This window comes from Eptatretus burgeri, chromosome 15, assembly GCF_056783735.1.
Source record: "Eptatretus burgeri isolate ZD-2024b chromosome 15, Ebu_testis_v1, whole genome shotgun sequence".
Lineage (NCBI taxonomy): Eukaryota > Metazoa > Chordata > Myxini > Myxiniformes > Myxinidae > Eptatretus > Eptatretus burgeri.
Window position 1 is genome coordinate 52,784,293 of NC_140975.1, and position 22,275 is coordinate 52,806,567.

Here is a 22,275-nt window from a genome sequence, read left to right on the forward strand (position 1 = left end):
TGAACATGCCACCCTTTGTCATTCTGCTCCTCCATAAGTCTAGACCCTTGGACTTAAAAAAACAAACTGAAATGGCAGTTTTTATGACCTTCTGCAGATTTACCTACAGGTATGCCACCATGATTAACACTCTTAACCACAAACCAATTAGTTTCTTCTCCATCAGCAAGGTAATTGACTCAACACTCACAGAAGACCTCAAGTCCTACATCTTGTCTGATTCTCTTCAAACCAACACAGCAAACTTGGCTTCCATCCTGACCACTCTAACCTCGAAATGATCCTTCTGCTAAATTAACGAAGGATAGATCCTCTGAATCTCAAGCAAGAGGTCAGAGCACACTCAATGAAAAAAAACAATGAGGGTGTCTGAATTATCCAAAATTCTGACTTAAAATCTCAAAATTTGGAACTCACACTGTGGCTGCCACGACTGTATTATAGTAATTACCCATGCATGCGATGCAAAAATCAGGGTTAAGCAATTGATTCATGTCCATCCCTCTGACTGTCTGGAAAGGCAACAATCTCTATGTCTCTGTCTCTGTCTCTCTATGTGTTCTATGCATGGCCACATCTTTTAAGTAACAAACTCCAAACACAGGGTACAAATACAACTTTGTGTGTGGGTAGCATAGGCTATGTGGCCACGGCCTCACGCGGGGGTGTGGAGGGTGCATAAATTATTTTTATAAATGTACACCACATGGCCATTGTGGTGCCATATGGTGGTCGTGGTAGAGGGTATTACAATTCCCTTTTTGTCACCTGGGCAACGCTGAGGTTAAAGCGCTCTTCGCACGGGTAAATTTGTCTTCCTTTCCTTCGTGGTGTAATCAATTTGTGGTGTAACAGACACTGCGGAAAATGGCAGTAAACCCGGAATTTATTTATTTATACGTCTTTAAACCTCTTTTTAAATTGAATTGTATACTTCAAGACTGTAAGCCTGGTGTTGGCTTAGTGGTTAGGGTGGCGGCTTGGGATCCCAGGGTCCTGAGTTCAAGCACCGTTGGCTGCTGAATTAACACCAGGGGGTTGACTCAGCCTGTCATCCTTCCGAGGTCGGCGAAATGAGTGCCAGTGTACTGGTCCCGGTGTATGCCCCGGTTAGAATAGGTGTACCACATCCCTGTGTGTCGTAAGAGGCGACCAGGGTTGGCGTCAGGAAGGGCATCCAGCCATAAAACATTGCCTCAAGAAAAAGCCAAACCCCTGCACAGCAGGGAAAAATGGCTGTAAAAACGGTCATACTTCAAGACTGTATAACACAAATCACCTTCATAATACTTCCACGAGCCTCCAGTTTTGCAGCACGTACTACAATTTAAATCAAGGTTCAGTGGCGTGGTGTCTAAGCGTGCTGTTCAGGCCTGCTTCTGAACTACTACAATAGCACTACAAGCTTCCGGATTTTGTTTTTTGTGACGATCGTTAGAATCATTATTTGGTTTAAATTGAAGTAACACTGCGCGGGGCATCATTGCTATGAACTCTCCGGTTATGTAACGCAGTGAATGCATCTGCAACGGGGCTTGGAGAAACCAAGCGATTCCACTATTATTGATCATTCTGTAAAATTGTTTTTCTTTGTTTACAAATAACAATTGGTTCACAAATCTTCATCCATCTGACTCAACCGGTAGCAGTCCTTTTTGATAATATTCGTGGGAAAACAATTCCCGTAATACACAGTCCACGCACAATGGATACAGTGATTGTATGTTACCTCCTGGTTTGCTCTGCACACCTGTGTCAGCCTCTTTGCACCCAGGGACGTCGGGGAGTGAGACTTCAGGGTTGGAAAAGCAGATCAACAGAGCCGTCATGTTGTCTCGGCTTCCCTGTAGGGGTAGGGGGGGGACGGATGAGGAAAATCCATATCAAGCTGTCCTCTGCGGACTCGAGCAGCACTCATTAACGCTGCTCCCAGAAAACGCGTTCTTCTAATTTTAGAAACCAACAGCCACAGCTTGTTCAAATCAAATTTGACAGGAAATTACTCTCGGGTACCAGGTTTAAGTTTCTGTTCGTCCATGAAATGTCGCAGATTTGAACTGTCAATCCATGTCTCACGATGTGATAAAAGATCGTAAAATGCCAGTTATCGTGTTTATTATGTTGGTAAGTAAAATACAAATGAAACAAAAAAAATTTATCCCGAAATAGGGCGTCATGTTCATTTTATTTTTCGACATATCTGCTGTTCTCAAGATAACGAAACCTGTCCACAAGCTCACACAAGGAATGATACACAGGAGGAAGCCGTTGGACCCATCAAGCCTGTGCAATCCTGCCAGCACTCATTTACCCCTCTATCCCCACTGCTTCTAGGCACCATCCATTTATAGTTTAAAACAACCATCCTCTGTCTCTGCTGTCATCACCTTTCCAGGGAAACCATTGGATGCATATTAAGCACTCACTGATTGAAATATTCCTGCGTTAACGTACTAACTCTCCTTTCTTTTGTGTAGCACATGGTCAAGGATTGTGGAAGAGCTAGTAATTAGTACACTGAATAGATCAGGATGCAACAGCAAACATAAAGGGAGGAAACACCAACAGCAGGGTTGAAGGCCAATATCGAACGAGGCAGACTAACAATGCGTGTGGGGAGGAATTGGGGGGGGGGGTAGGATGCACGGAGTGGACAACATGGATACAGAAGGAAACTCTCAGAAGGGAGAACTGGAAATTTGGAAGGAGAAGCGATTGAGGTGGGGTTAACGAGGGTCAAAAAGATCATGGTTTTGGATTGGGGACCATCTGAGATGGTGGTGAATCACTTTACCTTCAAAACTATGGCCGCAGGTCCCATCGCTGTTAATTCTGCTAAGTAAAAAAAACTTCAGCATTCTATTTTTATACCCTTCGTTATCTTAAACATCTTAATGAGATCCCCTCATATCCACCTCCTTTCTAATGTTTAAAGTGCTGTCTCCTTCATCCGCTCCTCGTAGCTTTGTGTAGCTAGCCTTGGGAGCAATCTAGCAGCCGTACTCTGAACCACCGTCTCGATGGCAATTCTATGTCCAAACTCAGATGTAGTGACCAATGCTCAGCATAATATTTGAATAGCCTGGTGTTGGCTCAGTGGTTAGGGTGGTGGCTTGGGATCCTAGGATCCTGAGTTCAAGCCCTGTCGGCCGCTGAATTAATACACCAGGGGGATAACTCAGCCTGTCATCCTTCCGAGGTCGGCGAAATGAGTACCAGTTCCAGTGTGTGTACTGGTAGAGGGGCACTGCATCAGCGACACAGTCACGCTTCAAGAAATGATAGCTACCCCGGCAGCTAAGCTGCCATACGACCACCATATTTGAATGGGTTCATGCAGTTGGCTGAATAAAGTGAAACTTATTAGCTAGAATATGCAGTAACATTGGTGTGTGTGTGTGTGTGTGTGTGTGTGTGTGTGTGTGTGTGTGTGTGTGTGTGTGTGTGTGTGTGTGTGTGTGTGTGTGTGTGTGTGTGTGTGTGCGCACGCGCGCACGCGCCTGCTTGCGGAACTTCTCCATTTCACACGGTGGCTTATCTGATATGAAGCCTGCAGGAAGCGTGCACATGGCTAAACTGATAGCAACCACAAAAAGCCAAGAGATCAAAGCATTCTTCACAATGAAAGATTCTTCAGAGGCAGAAAAGGTAGGGATAATCAAGATTACAAAGACAACTTAGCAATTATTTACCTGTTCACCTGTGTGCTGATTATTTTCTCATGTAAGATGACATCACCAGCAGTTTTCAAACTTTTAGTAAGTTCCTGAAAATTGTGAAGTACGGTATTCTGTATATTGTCAAAAAAGCAAAAAAAAATGTTCTTCAACCTTTAATTGGTTTTCGATGAAAATTTGCATCCGGGGTGGTTGAGAAATCTGTCAATTGCTTACAGGTTAAGGTTCTTTACTTTGGATGAAGGAATTATTTTGAGGTTTACAATTAAAACTACAATTAAAACTCAACCACGCTGGTGCAAATTTAAGCCTGGTGTTGGCTTAGCGGTGAGGGTGGTAGCTTGGGATCCTGTGATCCTGAGTTCAAGCCCTGTTGGCTGCTGAATTAACACCCGGGGTAGTTGACTCAGCCTGTCATCCTTCTGAGGTTGGTGAAATGAGTGCCAGTGTAGCAGCCAAAAGGCTGCACACGAAGGGACGGGGTATCGATGGATTTATTAAATGTTGTATTGGTCTATGTGTCTGCGGATGTCCTCCTGCAGTTGGGTCACTTCTTATTAGGATGTTGGTGGCAGGATTTGCACTCCGGCCACCGTAAAACCCTTCATTCCGCAAAAACGCAAAAAAATCTGAAAACCCACTCTGTGGGAGTACCTCCTGTGCAGCTTCCCTTCGCAGGGCAGCTCACCTGATGACGGGATTGGGGCAAAGCCTTCGGGACCCCCAATCTTTGATAGGAGGGAAACCACGGGGTAACATCCCTGGGTCAGATTGCGGGAGAGTGTGTCGGAGTGGTGCTGAGGTGTCGTCCACCAGACGGCGGTCTCCTTGGGTTAACCTGAGGCGGTCCCTTCGGGTGGGTGCCTGGAATGTCCTATCCCTAAGAGAGGATGATCACCTCTCTCTGTTATCATCTGAGCTCAAGCGTTTGGACATCGGGATTGCAGCTCTCTCTGAGGTTCGGAGACCGGATTGCAGCGAGATAATGGTGGGTGGTTACACCTACTATTGGTCTGGTCGCTCTGATGGTTACCATACCCAAGGAGTTGCTGTAGCTGTGTCCAATAAGCTGACCCCAATGATAATTGAGGTAACACCGGTCAACGAGCGTATTATGAGATTAAGGATTCGTCACTCCTTAGGTGTCATTTCCCTGGTCTCTGTTTATGCTCCGACTGAGGCGAGTGATCTCACCGTGAAGGATGCATTCTACGCCACACTCGAGTCTGTGGTTGACCATTGCCCCAGACGAGATATACTTCTAGTCTTGGGAGATTTCAATGCATCGACTGCAACTGATAGGGATGGTTATGAGGTGTGTGTTGGTCCCCATGGGTCAGGAACTATGAACCAGAATAGCACTAAGTTCCTTGACTTTGCAAGAAGTCATGGACTTAGGGTGGCTGGTTCATGGTTTCAGCGCCCACAAGCTCATCGCTGGACTTGGTATTCCAACGCTGGCGGTGTGGCAAAGGATATTGACCGTGTCCTCATTGACGGTCGTTGGAGGATGATCCAGAACTGCAGGGTCTACCGGAGTGCTCAGTTCCTCAATACTGATCACAGGCTTGTTGTAGCAACTCTAAAGCTGCACCTTAAATTCTGGAGAATGGTACCATCCCAGTCGAGGCTGGATGTTGCCAAGCTCAGGGATGAGAGAGTAGCTGAGGAGTTTGCGAACAGGCTGAGTGGACACTTGGGGGGTCTGGGTGCTTTGGGGGGTCCTGAAGAGTTGTGGAGCACCTTCAAGACCACCGTCCTTGATGTTGCCGGTGGATGCCTTGGAGCTCACCGCAGGGCAAAGAAGAATTTTGTCTCTCAAGGGACACTGGATACCATTGACCAGAGTCGCAGGGCCAGGCTGAATGGCAGAGCTGAGCTGTTCAGGGAGCTGAGGCGTAAAACTGTACGTGCACTGAGGGTGGACAAGGAGGCCTATGTGCGAGGAATCTGTGAGGGGGTAGAGCATCACCTGTGGACAGGTGATTCTCGTCCCGCTTACAGGGGAATTCGCGCATTACGTTCATCCAAGCCCATCCCTCGGAGCACTGCATTTCGAGCAGAGAGTGGTAGGCTCTTGACAGAGGAGTCTGAAGTGAAGGCCCGCTGGGCCGGTTACTTTGAGCGGTTGTACCAGGCTGATCCCCCAACTGTCGAGTTGGACGTCAAGGGTGTTACAATCCCTGTTGCTGACCCTCGAATCAACTGTGGTCCACCTACGCTTGTGGAAACACGGGCTGCGGTGAACCAGTTGAAACGGGGCAAAGCTCCAGGGATCTGTGGCATCCATGCCGAACTTCTCAAGGCTGGTGGAAATGCTGCACTCGTGTCGTTGCATGCAGTTTTGTGCTCTGCCTGGAACACAGGCATCATCCCAACTGACTGGAAGAGGGGCCTTGTTGTCCCTCTCTGGAAAGGGAAGGGTGATCGCCAAGACTGCAACAACTACCGAGGGGTGACGCTGCTCTCAGTGCCGGGCAAGGTCTTTGCTCGAATAATTCTTGATAGGGTTCGCCACCATCTGCTTGAGCACCAGCGTCCAGAGCAGTCAGGCTTTACACCAAAGAGGTCAACGATTGACCGTATCCTTGCACTTTGTGTCCTCACCGAACGCAGACGAGAGTTTCGGCAGGGGCTGCTTGCAGCCTATGTTGATCTCTGTAAAGCGTTCGATTCAGTGAATCGGGATGTCCTCTGGAGGATTCTTGGTCTTCGTGGGGTGCCACCGAAACTGATCGATCTGATGTCTGAACTCTACTCTGGTACTGAGAGTGCTGTAAAGTGTGGTGGTACCATCTCTGACTTATTTCCAGTTGTTACTGGAGTTCGTCAGGGATGTGTACTTGCCCCCACACTTTTCAGCACTTGTATGGACTGGATTCTAGGGAGGATGTCGGAGAGATCAAGTTGCGGTGCGTCATTTGGGAATGTCAAGATCTCGGACCTTGACTTTGCAGATGATGCGGTCATCTTTGCGGAGACTTTAGACATCCTCTTGGGGGCCCTCGAGGTGCTGAATGAGGAGTCGGAGCCGTTGGGATTACGGGTTTCTTGGGTCAAAACTAAGATCCAGGCTTTCGGTGACATCTTGGATGCTGCTGTCCAGTCTGTGTCTGTTTGTGGTGAGGATGTTGAGGTCGTGGAGAGATTCACTTACCTTGGCAGTGATATTCATGTCTCTGCTGGCTGCGAGTCAGAGGTCAATAGACGTCTGGGTCGGGCCTGGGGAGTCATGGATTCACTGGATCATGGGGTGTGGTGCTGCCGGTACCTGTGCGGGAGGACGAAAGTCCGAGTCTTCAGGTCCTTGGTACTTCCAGTCTTGCTCTATGGGTGCGAGACTTGGACTCTGACCAAGGATCTGAGATGGAGACTTAATTCCTTTGGTACCAGGTCTCTTTGGAGAATCCTTGGCTATCGCTGGTCGGATTTTGTGTCCAACGAGCGGTTGCTGAGAGAGACTCGGATGAGATTTGTTACCTGCATAGTCCCTGGGCGTCAGTTGCGGCTGTATGGACATGTGGCTCGTTTTCCTGACTCTGATCCTGCTCACCAGATTCTCTCAGCGAGGGAGTCTCATGAGTGGAGGAGGCCAGTGGGTCGACCACGTGCCTCATGGTTGCAACAGGTTGACCATCATCTCAAGGAGATGGGGTTGGGCCTGGCATCTGCCTGGGGGATGGCCAGACGGAGGCCCCTGGAGTACCGGCGGAAAGTGGACGCAGCGACGTGCTGTTCTGGCACATGCTCCCATACCTGACCTGACCTGTATTGGTGTAGCGCAGGCATGATGGGCCGAATGGCCTCCTCCTGTGCAAAGCTTCCTTGTAATTCCTTGCAAACTTAGTCGAGTGCATACCTCTGCCAGGCAGAGCAGTTTACATTTTATATCCCAATGATAGGCAGGACCTGCCATCTGGACCTGAACTAAAATAGAATCGGCTTGTTCTTCTCATCGACACAACTCATCCACCAACTTTTGTCAGAATCCATTCAAAATTTTGATCTCATCAATTTTGATCAAAAAAAAAGATCTCATCCTATTATATATCGATTTTGGCCCAGTCTCTCAATGATGAAGAATCACTTTGAAAAGTTAAAAAAAATTCTTATTTCCAAATCCGGATCCAGATCTTCACCAAAATCAAATCAATTTGTCCTTGGCTCACACCCAACCTGTCCACCAAGTTTTGTCCGAATCCATCAATAAATTTTTCAGATATCCTGCTCACAGACAAGTGAAATAGACACACAGATAGAGAGATAGATAGACAAGCAGACATACATGGGTGAAAACATAACCACCCTCCACCTTCGGTGGAGGAGGTAATTAAGTTGAATATAAATCAGATAGGGTGATGTGAAATTAACATCATTTACAGGAGTCCTAAAACCGAGGCGTGTGTGTGTGCGTGTTTGTGTGTGTGTGTGTGTGTGTGTGTGTGTGTGTGTGTGTGTGTGTGTGTGTGTGTGTGTGTGTGTGTGTGTGTGTGTGTGCGAAACTGTGTGTGTGTGTGAAACTCAGAGAGGGGGAGGGCCATTTGGCCCATCATGCTTGCATTATATCCACATCTTTTTTTTGACTGTTTAATCCAACCTTTAAATTCAATCTATCCATTTACTTATAATCTTTTCTGAAACAAACCAAGCATTTACACACTATTTACTTATCCACACCACATTATACTGAAAGTTTATACTCCATCAAACACATTGGCAGAGTTTAAACCTTCATGGTGGACAGGCAGGATAATTCAGAGGTCATGTACTCAATTGAGTTCTCGCGTTTGGGTTTCATTCCCCATTTCACCATAAAATATCAAACTGTGACTTAGTAGCCATGGCAGAAAGCCTGGTGTTAGATTAGCGGTTAGGGTGGCTGGCTTGGGATCTTAACATCCTGAGGTCGAGCCCTGCGGCTGCTGAATTAACACCAGGTGGGGTTGACTCAGCCTGTCATCCTTCTTAGGTTGGTGAAATGAGTACCAGTGTACTGGTATAGGGGCACAGCATCAGCGGCATAGTCGCGCCCCAACAAAATGATAGCTACCCGGCAGCCAAGCTGCCATACTCAAGAAGAAGAAGGAGAAGAAGAAGAAGAAGTAGCCATGGCATTGCATCAATGAGTATCAAATCCTTTCCAAAAGGACTTTAAGTTGGTTGTCCTGCCTTCAGAAGAGACATCAGCATTTTTTGGTAAACGAGGAAGATTTTACAGCACTGTACCTTTCAAAAAGAGTTGGCCATTCCGTGCCCGTATTCTGGCCAAATTCTAAATTCCTGCTCTGATGTACAACAAGGAAGCTGTATCGGAGGCACAGCCTCACTCCAATAACGACGCAACCATGAGACAAATTTAATGATTGAATCCCAGTTATGTACGCATTTGTAAGATAGCTCTGAACTGTAAGATAAGAGAGCCAAAAAAAGCACTAGAACGGTTGGAGATAGGACAGATGGCTTAACTTCCTCTTAAAAAGGATGAGATGCTTCTGTACACAGTGCCTCTCTCCCACGATGCCCCCATGGATGTCTCCGTAAGGGGTCAAATCAAGGACCAGAGAACTTTCAGAGAAAAATAAAAAACATGTGAACAGACACTGATACTCCTCATCAACACTGTTACTCCTAACATTGAGGATTTCTTTTTTAAAATAATCTTTTTGGAACCAACCTTTTGGAGACAAGTGTCAAGCAGCTGCTCACATATGCTCTCGAGGCTCGACAGGCTTTGAAGGCGAGTGTGCACAAAGGCCCCCAGCTCCTCATTGGACATTACATCCCAGATGCCATCGCAAGCCAGTATGGCAAAGTCGTCGGCCGGACTTCGCTCCAGCGCATACACCTCAGGTTCTGGAGACACGGGCTGCTCCGTCGGTGCCTGTGGCGGCACAGATTAAAATTAACTCAACTGTGGTAACACTCAAATTTTTGAGTGTGGAGTCAAAAAAAAAAAGAACACTCAGTGATTTTGAATGAAAGTAATCAAAAAAACATCTTGATTTGATGTCACGTGACTCTCAGGTTCACAATTAGTGTACATATGAGTCGACCTACGTTGGAAACAAGGTACACATAGTTATTGAGAAAATATATATATATATATATATATATATATATATATATATATATATATATATATATATATATATATATATATATATATATATATATATATATATATATATATATATATATATATACCGGGTATTGGTTTTGAATCAAGATAAGCAATGTTAACAGTGTGTTTGTACATATGTTAATGGGAAATAAAATATACAAAGAATTTGATGATGACAAAGAGTGATGCTGAAAGCAGATTAACAATCCTTGTCCTTCTTCTATTTCTCTCTTTAAAACAAATACTCTAAGCTCCTTTGGATATTTCTCCTTGGACCATAAATCTTACAAACGCTTCAATTCGAAATTTTGCTGAACCACCCGGATCGCATTACCACCGGAAAGCGATACAGAAATGACGTCACAAAAATCCTCACATCATCGGTGTAAAAAATTACCCCCGGTTGGGGGTGATGGTCATCTCTGAAACTCTGTAGATGTGGATCTCTGATCGGCTTAGAATGGCTTCGATGTCGTCTTGTCTTTTGGTTCAACGTACAGACGAAAGCCCGGGAGTAAAAAGGATAGAAAAGCTCAGAAATCAAACTACATTTCTGAGTTATCCAGAGATAGATTTTGAAAATGGTTGATTTGGAACATTTATGATCAATGTGTCTTCAAAAGGATAGAAACTGGACCTCAGAAATCAAACCGCATTTTTGAGTCATAAATGGCGGATGATATTTTGACAATGGATGATTTCACAAGTTTACAGCATCGGTGACCTTGACATTGACCTTCAATCGGGTCAAAAGTCATACCGTCGTGCATCACTCATCGACCCCTATCTACATACCAAGTTTCATCAAGATCGGGCGAAATTTTTTGACCGTATCACATCGACGATTTTTCCAACTTTGAACACACGTGACTCGATAACCAGGACGAATTTTAAAAAACCGACCCAACCAAATTTAGATAATCTTCCATATTATCAGAATCCGAAGGAATTTCAAAGATCGGATCACAAATGGCGGAGGAGATAGATTTTGAAAATGGACGATTTCGCAACTTTGGAGTGACCTTGATGTTGACCTTCAATCGGGTCAAAGGTCATACCATCGTGCATCACTCATCGACATCTACCCACATACCAAATATCAAGAAAATCGGAAGAAAAACAATGGGGACCTACGTACGTATGTGCGGACGTACGGACATCGAGACTGGTTTTATTAGGTCATCTCGTTAGAGATGACCTAAAAAAGGGCAAAGGTCAATGGATGCAAACCTGAGGTCACAGACTCACAGCGTCAGGAGGCAAGTTCTCAGATCGGAACGCTAAACAGGTTAATTTCGTTTGTCTAATATCAAAGTTGTACAGATCCATATTCAACGAATGTGACATCCACGTCATGAAAGATTTTCGCCAAGTCATCTCAATTGATCACATGAAAATATTTTTTTATGGAATTAAGTTATCACGAGCAGAAATCTGTGGTAACAAAAAAATACGATGTTAAAAAAAGGAAGCTTTTTATTATACCGCCAGTTAAAAGAGATAAAAAATGGGAGATTATACATTTCTTAACAGGAAAAAATATATATTTGGGAGTGATTGAGGCAGCAATCTGTTGCCTATTCACCGCCGTGGTTCAATTTCTTGTCTGATTTAAATATTATTATTTCCCCAGAGGTTTGGATTATATTGAAGCAACTTTAACGGAATAATTTTTGATTCTCCCCGAGGAACGTTTCTGTGTTTCATGGATGAGACAGGCAATATATATTAAATATACAGGGGGCTGCAAAAGTAGGTATACAGTAATGAAAAACAAAACGTTTATTGATTATACAAGCATATCAATAATAACATACCAATAATAAACATATCAATAATAAATTTTCTAGTATTAAATGAATCCTAGCACCACTATTATAATACTGGTAATACTGGTCTAATCCTTACTGTATACCTACTTTTGCAGCCCCCTGTATATGTATGTATATATATATATATATATATATATATATATATATATATATATATATATATATATATATATATATATATATATATATATATATATATACACATACGTATATCTAAGCATGTTTCTATGATTAACAATTAACTTACGGGTTGCAAAACTCTAACGGCAGCAAATAACTTCCATCATTTGAAACATATTGATTACTCTAACAACGTTGAAAATAAATAAATAATGTGTGACTGCTTCCAAATCCCACCCGTACCTCAAAAGAAAAGAAAGAAAATTCACTCATCTTTTCCACGAACAACATCATCACATCACTTGTATAAATACCATAATTACCGGACACTTCTTTCAATGGCAGTTTAACTGTTTTATCTGAAATGGGCATACAGTACAATGAAATTCAAAGTTAAACTTTAGACATTTCTGTGTCATTTGTATGACCTATTGACACAATTGAGGAACCACCAAAACACATTCAGAATTGGGTAGCTTGGTTTAAATTCCTCCCAAGTATCTCATTGCTCCCAAATTATACCACACTCACAGTGATGCACAATGAACTCGTCTTACTGATGAAGGCTAGTGTTGATCTGTGTTTGCAGACAGGCAGAGCAATGGATGAAATCATCAGGAGGCTGATCTGGGCAAGCTAACAGCCATGGGGATTGAGGAGAAGTTGATGTTTCAAGTGTTAACCCTTCGTCAGAGCAAAGGAGTGATACGGGATAGCGGCAAGGGTTGATATCGGGTGGAAGTGGGTTGGAGGGGTGTGCGTCAGAGCAGGTTCAGGGTGAAGGTAGCACCTCGAGATGAAAATGACTGATTTTGGCAGGGAGGGTTAGGGTTCAGGGATTTAAAAAATCAAGGGGACTGGGTCTGGGAGAAAAATCAAGACTTCAAATCAAGATGGGCAAGTTCTTCACCCAAGGTGCCTTTCCCATATCCATTGTGGCTGGTGCACTGAAACACCACGCAACACTGACAGATGGCTTTACAACCTCCTGAGAAAATGAATAACCAAGGAAAGGATTCCATTCACATTGATCTACCATCCCATCAACCTGCAAATGAAGAAGATCATCCAGAGGAACTTTCAAGTTTGAGCTGTAACAGAACGATCCTGCAACCATCTTGATTTTCCCCACAACCACCTCCCAACTCTTTCAATCAGGCCAGAAATTTGCAAAATTCCCTGATGAAAGGACCATTAACCTCCCACCACAAATGTTGTAGTGTTCATGGAGTCACAATAACACCCGCCCTTTCATCAAGACAATCAATTTGCTCTTAGGACCCAAAGGCAGTATTAAAGTCACAAACCACTTCAACTGCACCTCCACGGATGTGATCTACGGAATCACGTCCACTCTCTGCAAGACGATCTACATTGGAGAAACTGGGCAATTGCTTCTGTCAATACTTGCATGATGTTCGAACCAACAGCACAGTCCTCTAGAAACAGGTTGCACAACACTTCAGTCTTCCTGGACCGTCTTTCAGCTACATGGCGGTGTCGGGTATCTTTCTCAATTGCAACAGCATCTCGGGTACCACAGCGGATTGCAATCTCAAGGAGCAAAGCTTTATCGACAGCATCGAAACATTGGCTCCCCGTGGGATCAACGAGCACTTTTCATTCGCTTAGACCTCCTATCTCATACATCTTTTCAATCCATTCTATCTCTCTGTTTTTCCCATTTTACTTTACTTTATTTAGTTTTATCTATCTTACCTCTCCTCCTTTTTCTCGTGTCTTTCTCTCCATCAATCTTTCTTTCTGCTCTATTTTTACCTATCTCTCTCTCTCTCTCTCTCTCTCTCTCTCTCTCTCTCTCTCTCTCTCTCTCTCTCTCTCTCTCTCTCTCTCTCTCTCTCTCTCTCTCTCTCTCTCTCTCTCTCTCTCTCTCTCTCTCTCTCTCTCTCTGTGTCTCTCTCTCTCTCTCTGTGTCTCTCTCTCTCTCTCTCTCTCTCTCTCTCTCTCTCTCTCTCTCTCTCTCTCTCTCTCTCTCTCTCTGTCTCTCTCTCTCTCTCTCTCTCTCTCCTCCACCACCGAAGGTGGATGGAGGTTATATTTTCACCCCTGTCTGTTTGTCCGTGAGCAGAATATCTCAAAAAATTATGGACGGATTCAGATGAAACTTGGTGGGCAGGTGGGGTGTCTGCAAAGGATGAGTTTATTCGATTTTGATGAAGATCCGGATCTAGATCCGATATATTTTTTTTAAGTAATTCTTCACCATTGAGAGATGGGGCCAAAAACAATATACTTAAAAGCAAGAAAAGCAAAATGTTAATCTGAATGTCTTTTTTTATAACTTTAATGTTTTTTTGGTAAATCATTTTTATAATTTTTGCTGATTGTATTTTTATGTTCTGTAATATGAACGAGTTATGCAAATTAAAACAAAGTTATCAAGTTGGAGTTTCCTTTAGACCTTTTCCTTATTCAGAATAAATAACTAGTCTAATAATATTTTTTATAAAGCATTGCAGTGAAGTCTGATCCAAATAATTTAAAAGCAACATATGTATTTGTATATTGTAATCAGTAAAAAATAGTGTAGTATTTACAGTATGTAAACCTAAGTAATGTATATTAGAGCTGATTTCCTCTATTCTGTTTATTACAGTATACAGTACGCTACTGTAGAAACATTAAAAAAAATATATCCTCGCTTAACCAATTCGCTTAACGACCTAGTCGTAGGAATGGAACTCGGTCGTTAAGTGAGGAGTGCCGGTATTTCAAAAAGTTGTGAACGGATTATGGCATAACTTGGTGGAGGAGTTGGGTAGGTGACAACAACATGCTGATGAGATTTTGGTTCAGGTCCAGATGCAGATCCAGCCCATCAGTGGGATACAAAACGTATAAACTGTTCAGCATAGTGGAGGTATGTGCTCTACCGAGTGCCATTCTAGTTATTTCCTGTTTCAATTTGAAGTGAAGCATTCTCTTTTTGTTTCCATTTTATTATTTTGTTTGTATTTGTATCACTTTTATATTGCTTTAGTTTATTTTATCAAAACTCGTTTTGCTTATTGTTCGTTTCCCTATTATTTCACTTTTCTCCCAATCCCAGTCCACTTGACTTTTAACCCCCTGAACCCTGACCCTCCCTGTCAAAATCATTCTTACCACAATGTGCTCCCTGGATCTGACCCCACTCCGACACACACACACACACACACACACACACACACACACACACACACACACACACACACACACTTGACTCACTCCCAATCTCAGCCAACCCTCTCCCCTATCCCACCTCTCTCTTTTGCTCTGACAAAGGGTTCATGCCTGGAACACAAACAAACGAAAGGTCCATACAACACTTGCTTCCCATGGCGTGCCTCAATCAACGTTCTGTTGATTTCATCCATTATTCATCGTGACCAGTGTGACCAGTCCTCATTTTCATAAATGCCAAGGTGAGCCAATGAAAAAAGCCAAGAATTCACAAGGTTTCAGAAAAGCGATGATAATAGAAAACCTATACGCCAAGAAAACCTATAGAAAACCAAGACGCCAAGGTGAACAACCAATAGCCAAGATCTTGTGAAAAAAGCCAAGGAGTGGTCACACTGATTGTGACATAATCATTTGGTTTAAACTCCATGTGGATATAAACCTGAAATCAGATGGTATCATAGAAAGTGTTAGTAATCATGTACTTGTCAAATAAAATGGTATAAACAATCTGCATTCACAATAGGATCAAACATGTGCAATGGACGGCAGCTTAAACAGATATTTTTCGAACATTACGAAAATCAAATCCCACTCGATACTCTCAAAGGGCAGCGTGAATCCGCACACTTGATGCAGGTTTAAGAATATTTAATCAGCTTGTGCAAGGTGATCAAAAAGTCCCTGCGCACCTGCAAATATTAATTAAGTTTTTTTTTTCTCTTCCCATAGGATTGACTAAGTCGTAAATGAAAATGGCTTTGACTCTCGAAGCAAGGACGTGTTCGAGGTGGAATTTATTATTTGTGGGGAACATTAAAATGTGATGTGTACAAAAATAATCCCCACACTCTCGAGGAACTCCGGGAGGCCATCGTCAATGTCATCCACAATATCTCGCAACTTCAAATAGCCCGTGTTGTTCGGAACAAAATTATACGAGTGGATCCACGTCTGCTAATTCGTGGAGATCATTTCCAACAGCTACTGGAATCAGAACAAGCTAAATGAACTGTACTGCTGGTGTACAGTAACTTTCCGATCACCCTGTATATCACTTGCCACACCACCATGTTACCAGTCTGATCAAGCAGGTAATCATCACCCGAAGGGATAACTCCTGAGTAGAGGCTTTGCCAGATGAACAGGTTTTCGTTGAAAACACTCTTATATAAGCCCTATTAATTATCGAAACCTTCAACATACAGGAATCAGCAGCTCTATACAATCCCAGGTGTACTGTGTATAGTGCTCCCAAGTGAAAGACTGATGAGATCCTTTATTTAGTTTTCCTTGCCGTTGCATAATGCCAAACATATGAGGTGTGTTTGAAAGTATATTTCCCTTTTTGTATTGCGATCATCTCCCAATAAGCGATTTCTCGACTACGTTACGTGGAAAGGATCTCCATATGCGACAGTATGTTCCCATCTTCATACTTCTTCCCTTGGCACATTAATTCAGGAAGTTAGCACCTCTCAATGAAGGGATGTTACGCTGCTATTCCGGAAGAGAGAAAGAGAGGAGTAAGATGAATGTGTATTAGTTAGGGGAGGAAAAGAGTGAGAGAATGAGAGCGAGGAACTCCTGTGCTGCTTGTTTTTGGATATGTTTGGTGGTCAAAACCTGACATCGAATTCCAGACTTAGCGACAACACTGGGCCCTGTGCAATTGTGCTTCGTGATCACTTGGTCTCTCCTATCACGTGACATACATTCAACCATGCAAAACTTTTAAAATAAGTTAGCGCTGAATATTGAGGGGGTTTATTCTCCCCTTCTGTTTGCCTCCATTGTCTTCTCACATTGCACAAACAACCGGGCACAAAACACCTGCAGAGGTGAACTTTGTACTACTGTTATGGGGCCAAATGTGTCAGGCTGTACAGGGGACATTTGGAAAGGGTGCTGTGCCTTGCCGTCGACGTTCTTGTAGTCGAAGTCCCCAAGTGCTCGAGATACGGCCAGGGCCCCATTCACACGATGGATGAGTACACTGCTTCCAGCACTCTCAATGCGCTGTCGTTCTTGGGGGTTGTTCGGCTTGTGATCCTGGGCGACATTGGGCTCCAAATTAGTCAAATTCGTTGCTCAATGAACCAAGTTGTGTTGTGACTACAAGATTGCATTTCAATAACTGGAGATAAAAAAATACACGTACAAGTAGCTGCCAAAATTTTAGCTTTACGAGGTAAAGTGTATTGCCACAAGGGAAGAGTGAGTGTTCTCCCCCAAAACATTCACAAGTATATTGAAATATGCCTTTCACCATTTAAATGAAACAAAACAAAGGTGGAAATAAAGGAAGAGCTGGTAAAACAATAAAACTACAGCGAAGTCGATGGCATGCCATCGCAAATCCCCGCACTTCCCACCTAAAGCAAACTTGAAAGATGGCAAAATGTTCCAGCAGGTATGATCCAATATCAAATTCTGAGTTAAAAAAAACTTTTTTTGACCCCTGTGATCCTTAGGCCCCACCCCTTGGGGTATGGATCACAGGTCGAATCCCAAAAAAACAAACAACGATACACATTTCACGCGTCTCCCAATGTTGATCGCATGTGCAAACAAACTGTTTTAAAATGTACCTGTAATTGCATTTTTTGGTAATTTTGACCCCGCCCCAGGGAGCAGGGCCAAAAATGACACTGCTCTCACACATCTCTTGCCATGTGGTGGTAATAAGTACCAAGTTTGGTGAATTTCTGGTCAACCATTTAGGAGATAGCGTCACGGACGGACACACAGACAGCCGTAGGTTGGCCGTCGTAGTGCAAGCTTGATGGGCCCAATGATATCCTCTTGCATTGATATTCATTGTAAGGGAACTCCTATTATTTTTGTTGTTAATATTATTGTCCCAGAGTTTTCAACTGGGTCATCCTGACATCTATCTGCCTAGTAGGAATTAAGGTTGCCAGGACACTGCTTGTGAGATGGTAAAGATGTTGCAGTTGACGTTGCATTAATTTAACTTGTCTTTAAAGGAGAAAAAAACTGTTCGGGGCTGGGGGCAGAGGGGAGGGGGTGTTGATGGGAGAAAAAGAATGAATTTTACCTGCTCGTGTAATAATAGTAATAATTCTCTTGAGAAGAATAAAGAAAATAAAAATGAAAAGTTTGTAAAGTTTCATAATGAACACATGATGTGTTATTGGACATTTGATAGAATATAACCCTCAGAAAATTACAAAAAAGATAAAAGAAATGACTTTTCCATCAGTTACAAATCATTTATGGTTAATAATATAATCATTAATCAAACTGTCAGGTTGATCTATAATTTATGGAAGTGAAAACACAAGCTCTATCAGAGAATAAAGATAGCAGCCAAAGTCATAATAATAAAGCATATCTCTGAAATGTACATCTTCAAAGTCCCCAATTAAACACGGTGTAAAGTACAGCTTTATTGACCCTGGATGGAAGTTTTAATCCACAGGAAACCAATGTGATCTGTGGTTAGTATTCATGTGCATTGATCCAAATGGCATCTTCTCGCAGGCTGTTACTTCCGGACGAAAGGATTGGAAGGTTCTTTCAGTAATTACATACAGTATATTTTGGAATCAATTTGGTAACTTTAATGTTGTTGCATATACCTATCTTTGCATGTGAGAGATATCAGGAACGGCTTAACAGCATTGTCCTAATCTTCGCAAAAAAACTAAAATTAATTATCAGTGTCGATAAAAGAAAACTACATGCAATACTCAGAAAGAGTTTCAGTTCTTGCTAGATCTAAAGCAAAGACTAATATAAGTAAACTAGATATGTGTAATCACAAAGCGATCGCCAAGGGTAATCCTCCCCCGGCACCTCCCCCATCCTATCTATTTTTTTTGATTGCCATACGACCTTGACCTTCAACATTTCGCAAGAGAGTGCCAATTAAGAAAATGTATCCCCCATTTACAATCTATCCATAAAACTCAACATCGTGAAAATCAGAGGAAAATTGCTCAACTTATGATAATAAATACCAGAGAGTTGGTGTCAAAGCCACCCAATGCTCGCCTGTTTATACATTTATCGTTTTTAAAAGACGAGTCCAATAATGTATTTTTATAAAGCATTGTAGTGAAGTCTGATCCAAATTATTTTAAAGCAATATATGTATTTGTATATTGTAATCAGTAAACTAGTACACATATTAAATGAATGGCAAGCGTATAGTATAAACAGGCGAGCATTGGGTGGCTTTTCACCATCTTAGGTTGAAATAAAAAAAAAAAAATTAAAATAATTTGTAATTTCAACTTCACTACACCAATAGTATACCCCAAAGGAACCTCCCTGCCAAATATCAGCATCCTAGTACACATATTAAATGAATGGCAAGTTTCTAAAAAAGAACTTGCACCAAAAACTTTAACGTTGATGTGCTACAAAAAAGTTAAGTTCAAAACAGGTCAAAAATTTAAAACATTTGAAATTATTTTAATTTCACCTTCACTACACCAATAGTATACCCCAAAGGAACCTCCATGCCAAATATCAGCATCCTAGTACACATATTAAATGAATGGCAAGCTTCTAAATAACTTGCACCAAAAACTTTAACATTGATATGCTACAGAAAAGTTAAGTTCAAAACAGGTGAAAAATTTAAAACATTTGAAATTATTTTTTTGAATTTCAACTTCACTACATCAATAATATACCCCAAAGGAACCTCCATGCCAAATATCAGCATCCAAGTACACATATTAAATGAATGGCAAGCTTCTAAATAACTTGCACCAAAAACTTTAACATTTTCACGCTGACGCTCACGCTCATGCCGGGGGTATCGCTATAGCTCTCTGTTCTTCGAACAGGCGAGCTAAAAATGGGTTTTTCGGTAATTAGGTCACAATCCACAAAAAGTAGGTCAAGGACATGAATCAAATATAAACTTCAGTGCAGGTACACTATTATGATGCAAGAACATAGTGGAAGGTCAAGCGGTCTTTGAGGTTTAGTTCCACATTGGCAAAAATTGAGCGATGACAAAAAACACATTGTTTGTTTTAAGAGCGCTATTTGACCTTGACCTTAACCCAGAGGAGTATAATGTAAATTAAGCGTAAATGCGCCTTCCTCTTGGCTATCTATAGAGGGAATTTTTTTTCTGCTTGGACAAACCTTAGTCAAGTAACGATGAAAAATGTTAAAATGTCTATATAATTCGGTCATGACCTTAAAATTAATATCACTTGGCATTTTGCATCACAAAAACTTTACAGTGTTGTTCAGCAAGGTGGAACATAATGTAAATTCAGTGTAAATGCGCGTTCCTATAGCCTATCTATAGAGGGCAATTTATTTTCTGATTGGACAAACCTTAATCAAGTTACGGTGAAAAATGTTGAAATGTCTATATAATTAGGTCATGACCTTAAAATTAGGTCGAGGTCAAAAAGAAATGATGACTACCCTGTCTACTTTATATTGCCATTGGTGATGCAAAATTTAATTCCAAAAGTCCCAGCCAGATACAGATACAGCTCAGACATTGGCAGATAAAAAGGGAATAAAGTAAAATAAAATAAAACCAAAATTGTGGTTTAGTACTCCGAGGGGGGTAAGAAACTCTTTGGTAGCATTAAAAACTGGGGGCACTAATTATAGAAACAAACATTACAAGTATAAATAAGCCTTTCTCTATCCTATAGGTATAGGGGGAGGCTTAACAATAGCACAATACATTCTGTTGCTGGAAATAATTTAACAGCTTTTTTGACAATCAAAAGACAATTAAAAAAAAAGACAATCAATAAGACCTAATGGTGTTGCTGAAGCAGTATTTTGATGTCACGATAGTACAGTACATTCAGGTCCTGACAATCAAAGCCGCAAAGGCAATACAATTATCAGCTGTGAAATGCCCACAAACATAAAATAAAGATGTTGCAAAATTTCCACAAACCTCTGTGACTAAATAGGGTTCACCATCGCGATAAAGCACCGCTCGAGAGTCTCCACAATTAACGAAGTACAAGTGTCTCGGTGACACCAGTAAGGTCACAGCAGTTGTGCCACTGTGATCCATCCAGGTAGAGCTCTTCCCACCATCTGTCAGAGCCTCACGTAGATCTGCGTCAACTTGAAGAAAGCCCCTTTGTATGCCCCTCACCACTGCTTCAGACGAGAGCTCCCCAGACCGCAGCTCCTGACGTGACCGTGACGAGGAGAAGGGAGGCACTGAGATTATTTGAGTGAGAAGGTGGCTTGCACAGTACTTGGAAGCCCGAGGTCCAGCATGTCCATCGAAGACGGCAAAGAAAGACCAGGCTTTCATGATTCCAGAAAGGCAGGGCAAAGTAACATGAGCGTCTTCCATATCTACTCGCCAGCCCTGCAAACAACCCACAAGAAAGAACATGTGCCACTAATAACTTTTTTGTTGAAATGTCATCATTTTACTCTTAATCGTTTTTATTATAAGCTTAAATCTGGAATTTCCAGAAAAGGTATTGTCATCGTACACCGTTCATCTCCTATTTAGACTTCTCTGGCTAAACCGCTGTGCCGATCCGGCTGCAATTTGGCAGCAACGTTCCGCTCCTGACTGGTAATGGGGATTGCAAAGCACGCCCCGGTCTCGTGACTTTTAGTAGGTCAAAATGGCAGAATTAGTAAATTGTCAAAATCGTCTTCTCCAGACCCACCACTCAGAATACAACTAAATTTGCGTTACAACAACATTAGGCCAGGGCCCAGATAAGCTATAGGTCCAGTGGTCCTATTTTTACAAGTACCTGTTCAAAGGATATGGGCAGCATATGCTGCCTTTTCTTAGGTACCAAATTAATGCCTACCCTAAATTTCCCAAAAAGTGTTTTTAAGTGTCAACCACTGAAGTGTCAGGCAAGCAGTCAGATTACCCCCTTCCTGAAAGTGATTCGTCAGTCAGATAGCTTTTTAATCAACAATCTGACAGCATCTTCATATCATGGAGCTAATGCGTATTATATATCTCTATTATAATCCCAAGCTTGCACACTAAAAACTCGGCTTGCCGTCACACGATCCCTATGAAATTGCTGTGGTACTTAGCGGACATGCCGACAATGTTTGGGAAGTCTTGGCGTTCCATAGTACCACTTGCATTTTGCACAATGCGTATTTTTGTCATTCACCGTGTACGGCCTGTCGTCTGCTACCAGCTATGTTGTACTGCTATCCCGTGCATGTGCACGGGTATCGCAAGTGTGTGTATATATATATATATATATATATATATATATATATATATATATATATATATATATATATATATATATATATATGTTACAAAAATGTCAAAATCACACAAAATCACACAAAATCTTTACATCACACAAAATCTTCAGTG

At 42.2% G+C, this 22,275-nt stretch overlaps 1 protein-coding gene across 3 annotated transcripts in view; it reads right to left on the reverse strand.

The window, feature by feature from the left end:
* LOC147012171 (protein phosphatase 1B-like) overlaps nt 1–22,275 on the reverse strand; it is a 55,516-nt gene that overhangs the window by 9,937 nt on the left and 23,304 nt on the right. The window contains exons 3-6 of one of the 3 annotated variants that reach the window (XM_085855940.1): nt 20,848–21,276; nt 16,848–16,985; nt 9,352–9,558; nt 1,751–1,844 (exon numbers count right to left, since the gene is read on the reverse strand). In XM_085855940.1, the coding sequence (XP_085712066.1) occupies nt 1,751–1,844; nt 9,352–9,558; nt 16,848–16,985; nt 20,848–21,276 (868 nt within the window). Of the gene's footprint in view, nt 1–1,729; nt 1,845–9,351; nt 9,559–16,847; nt 16,986–20,847; nt 21,277–22,275 lie in introns of all 3 variants that reach the window. The other 2 variants (XM_085855938.1, XM_085855941.1) reach the window with 2 other exon arrangements.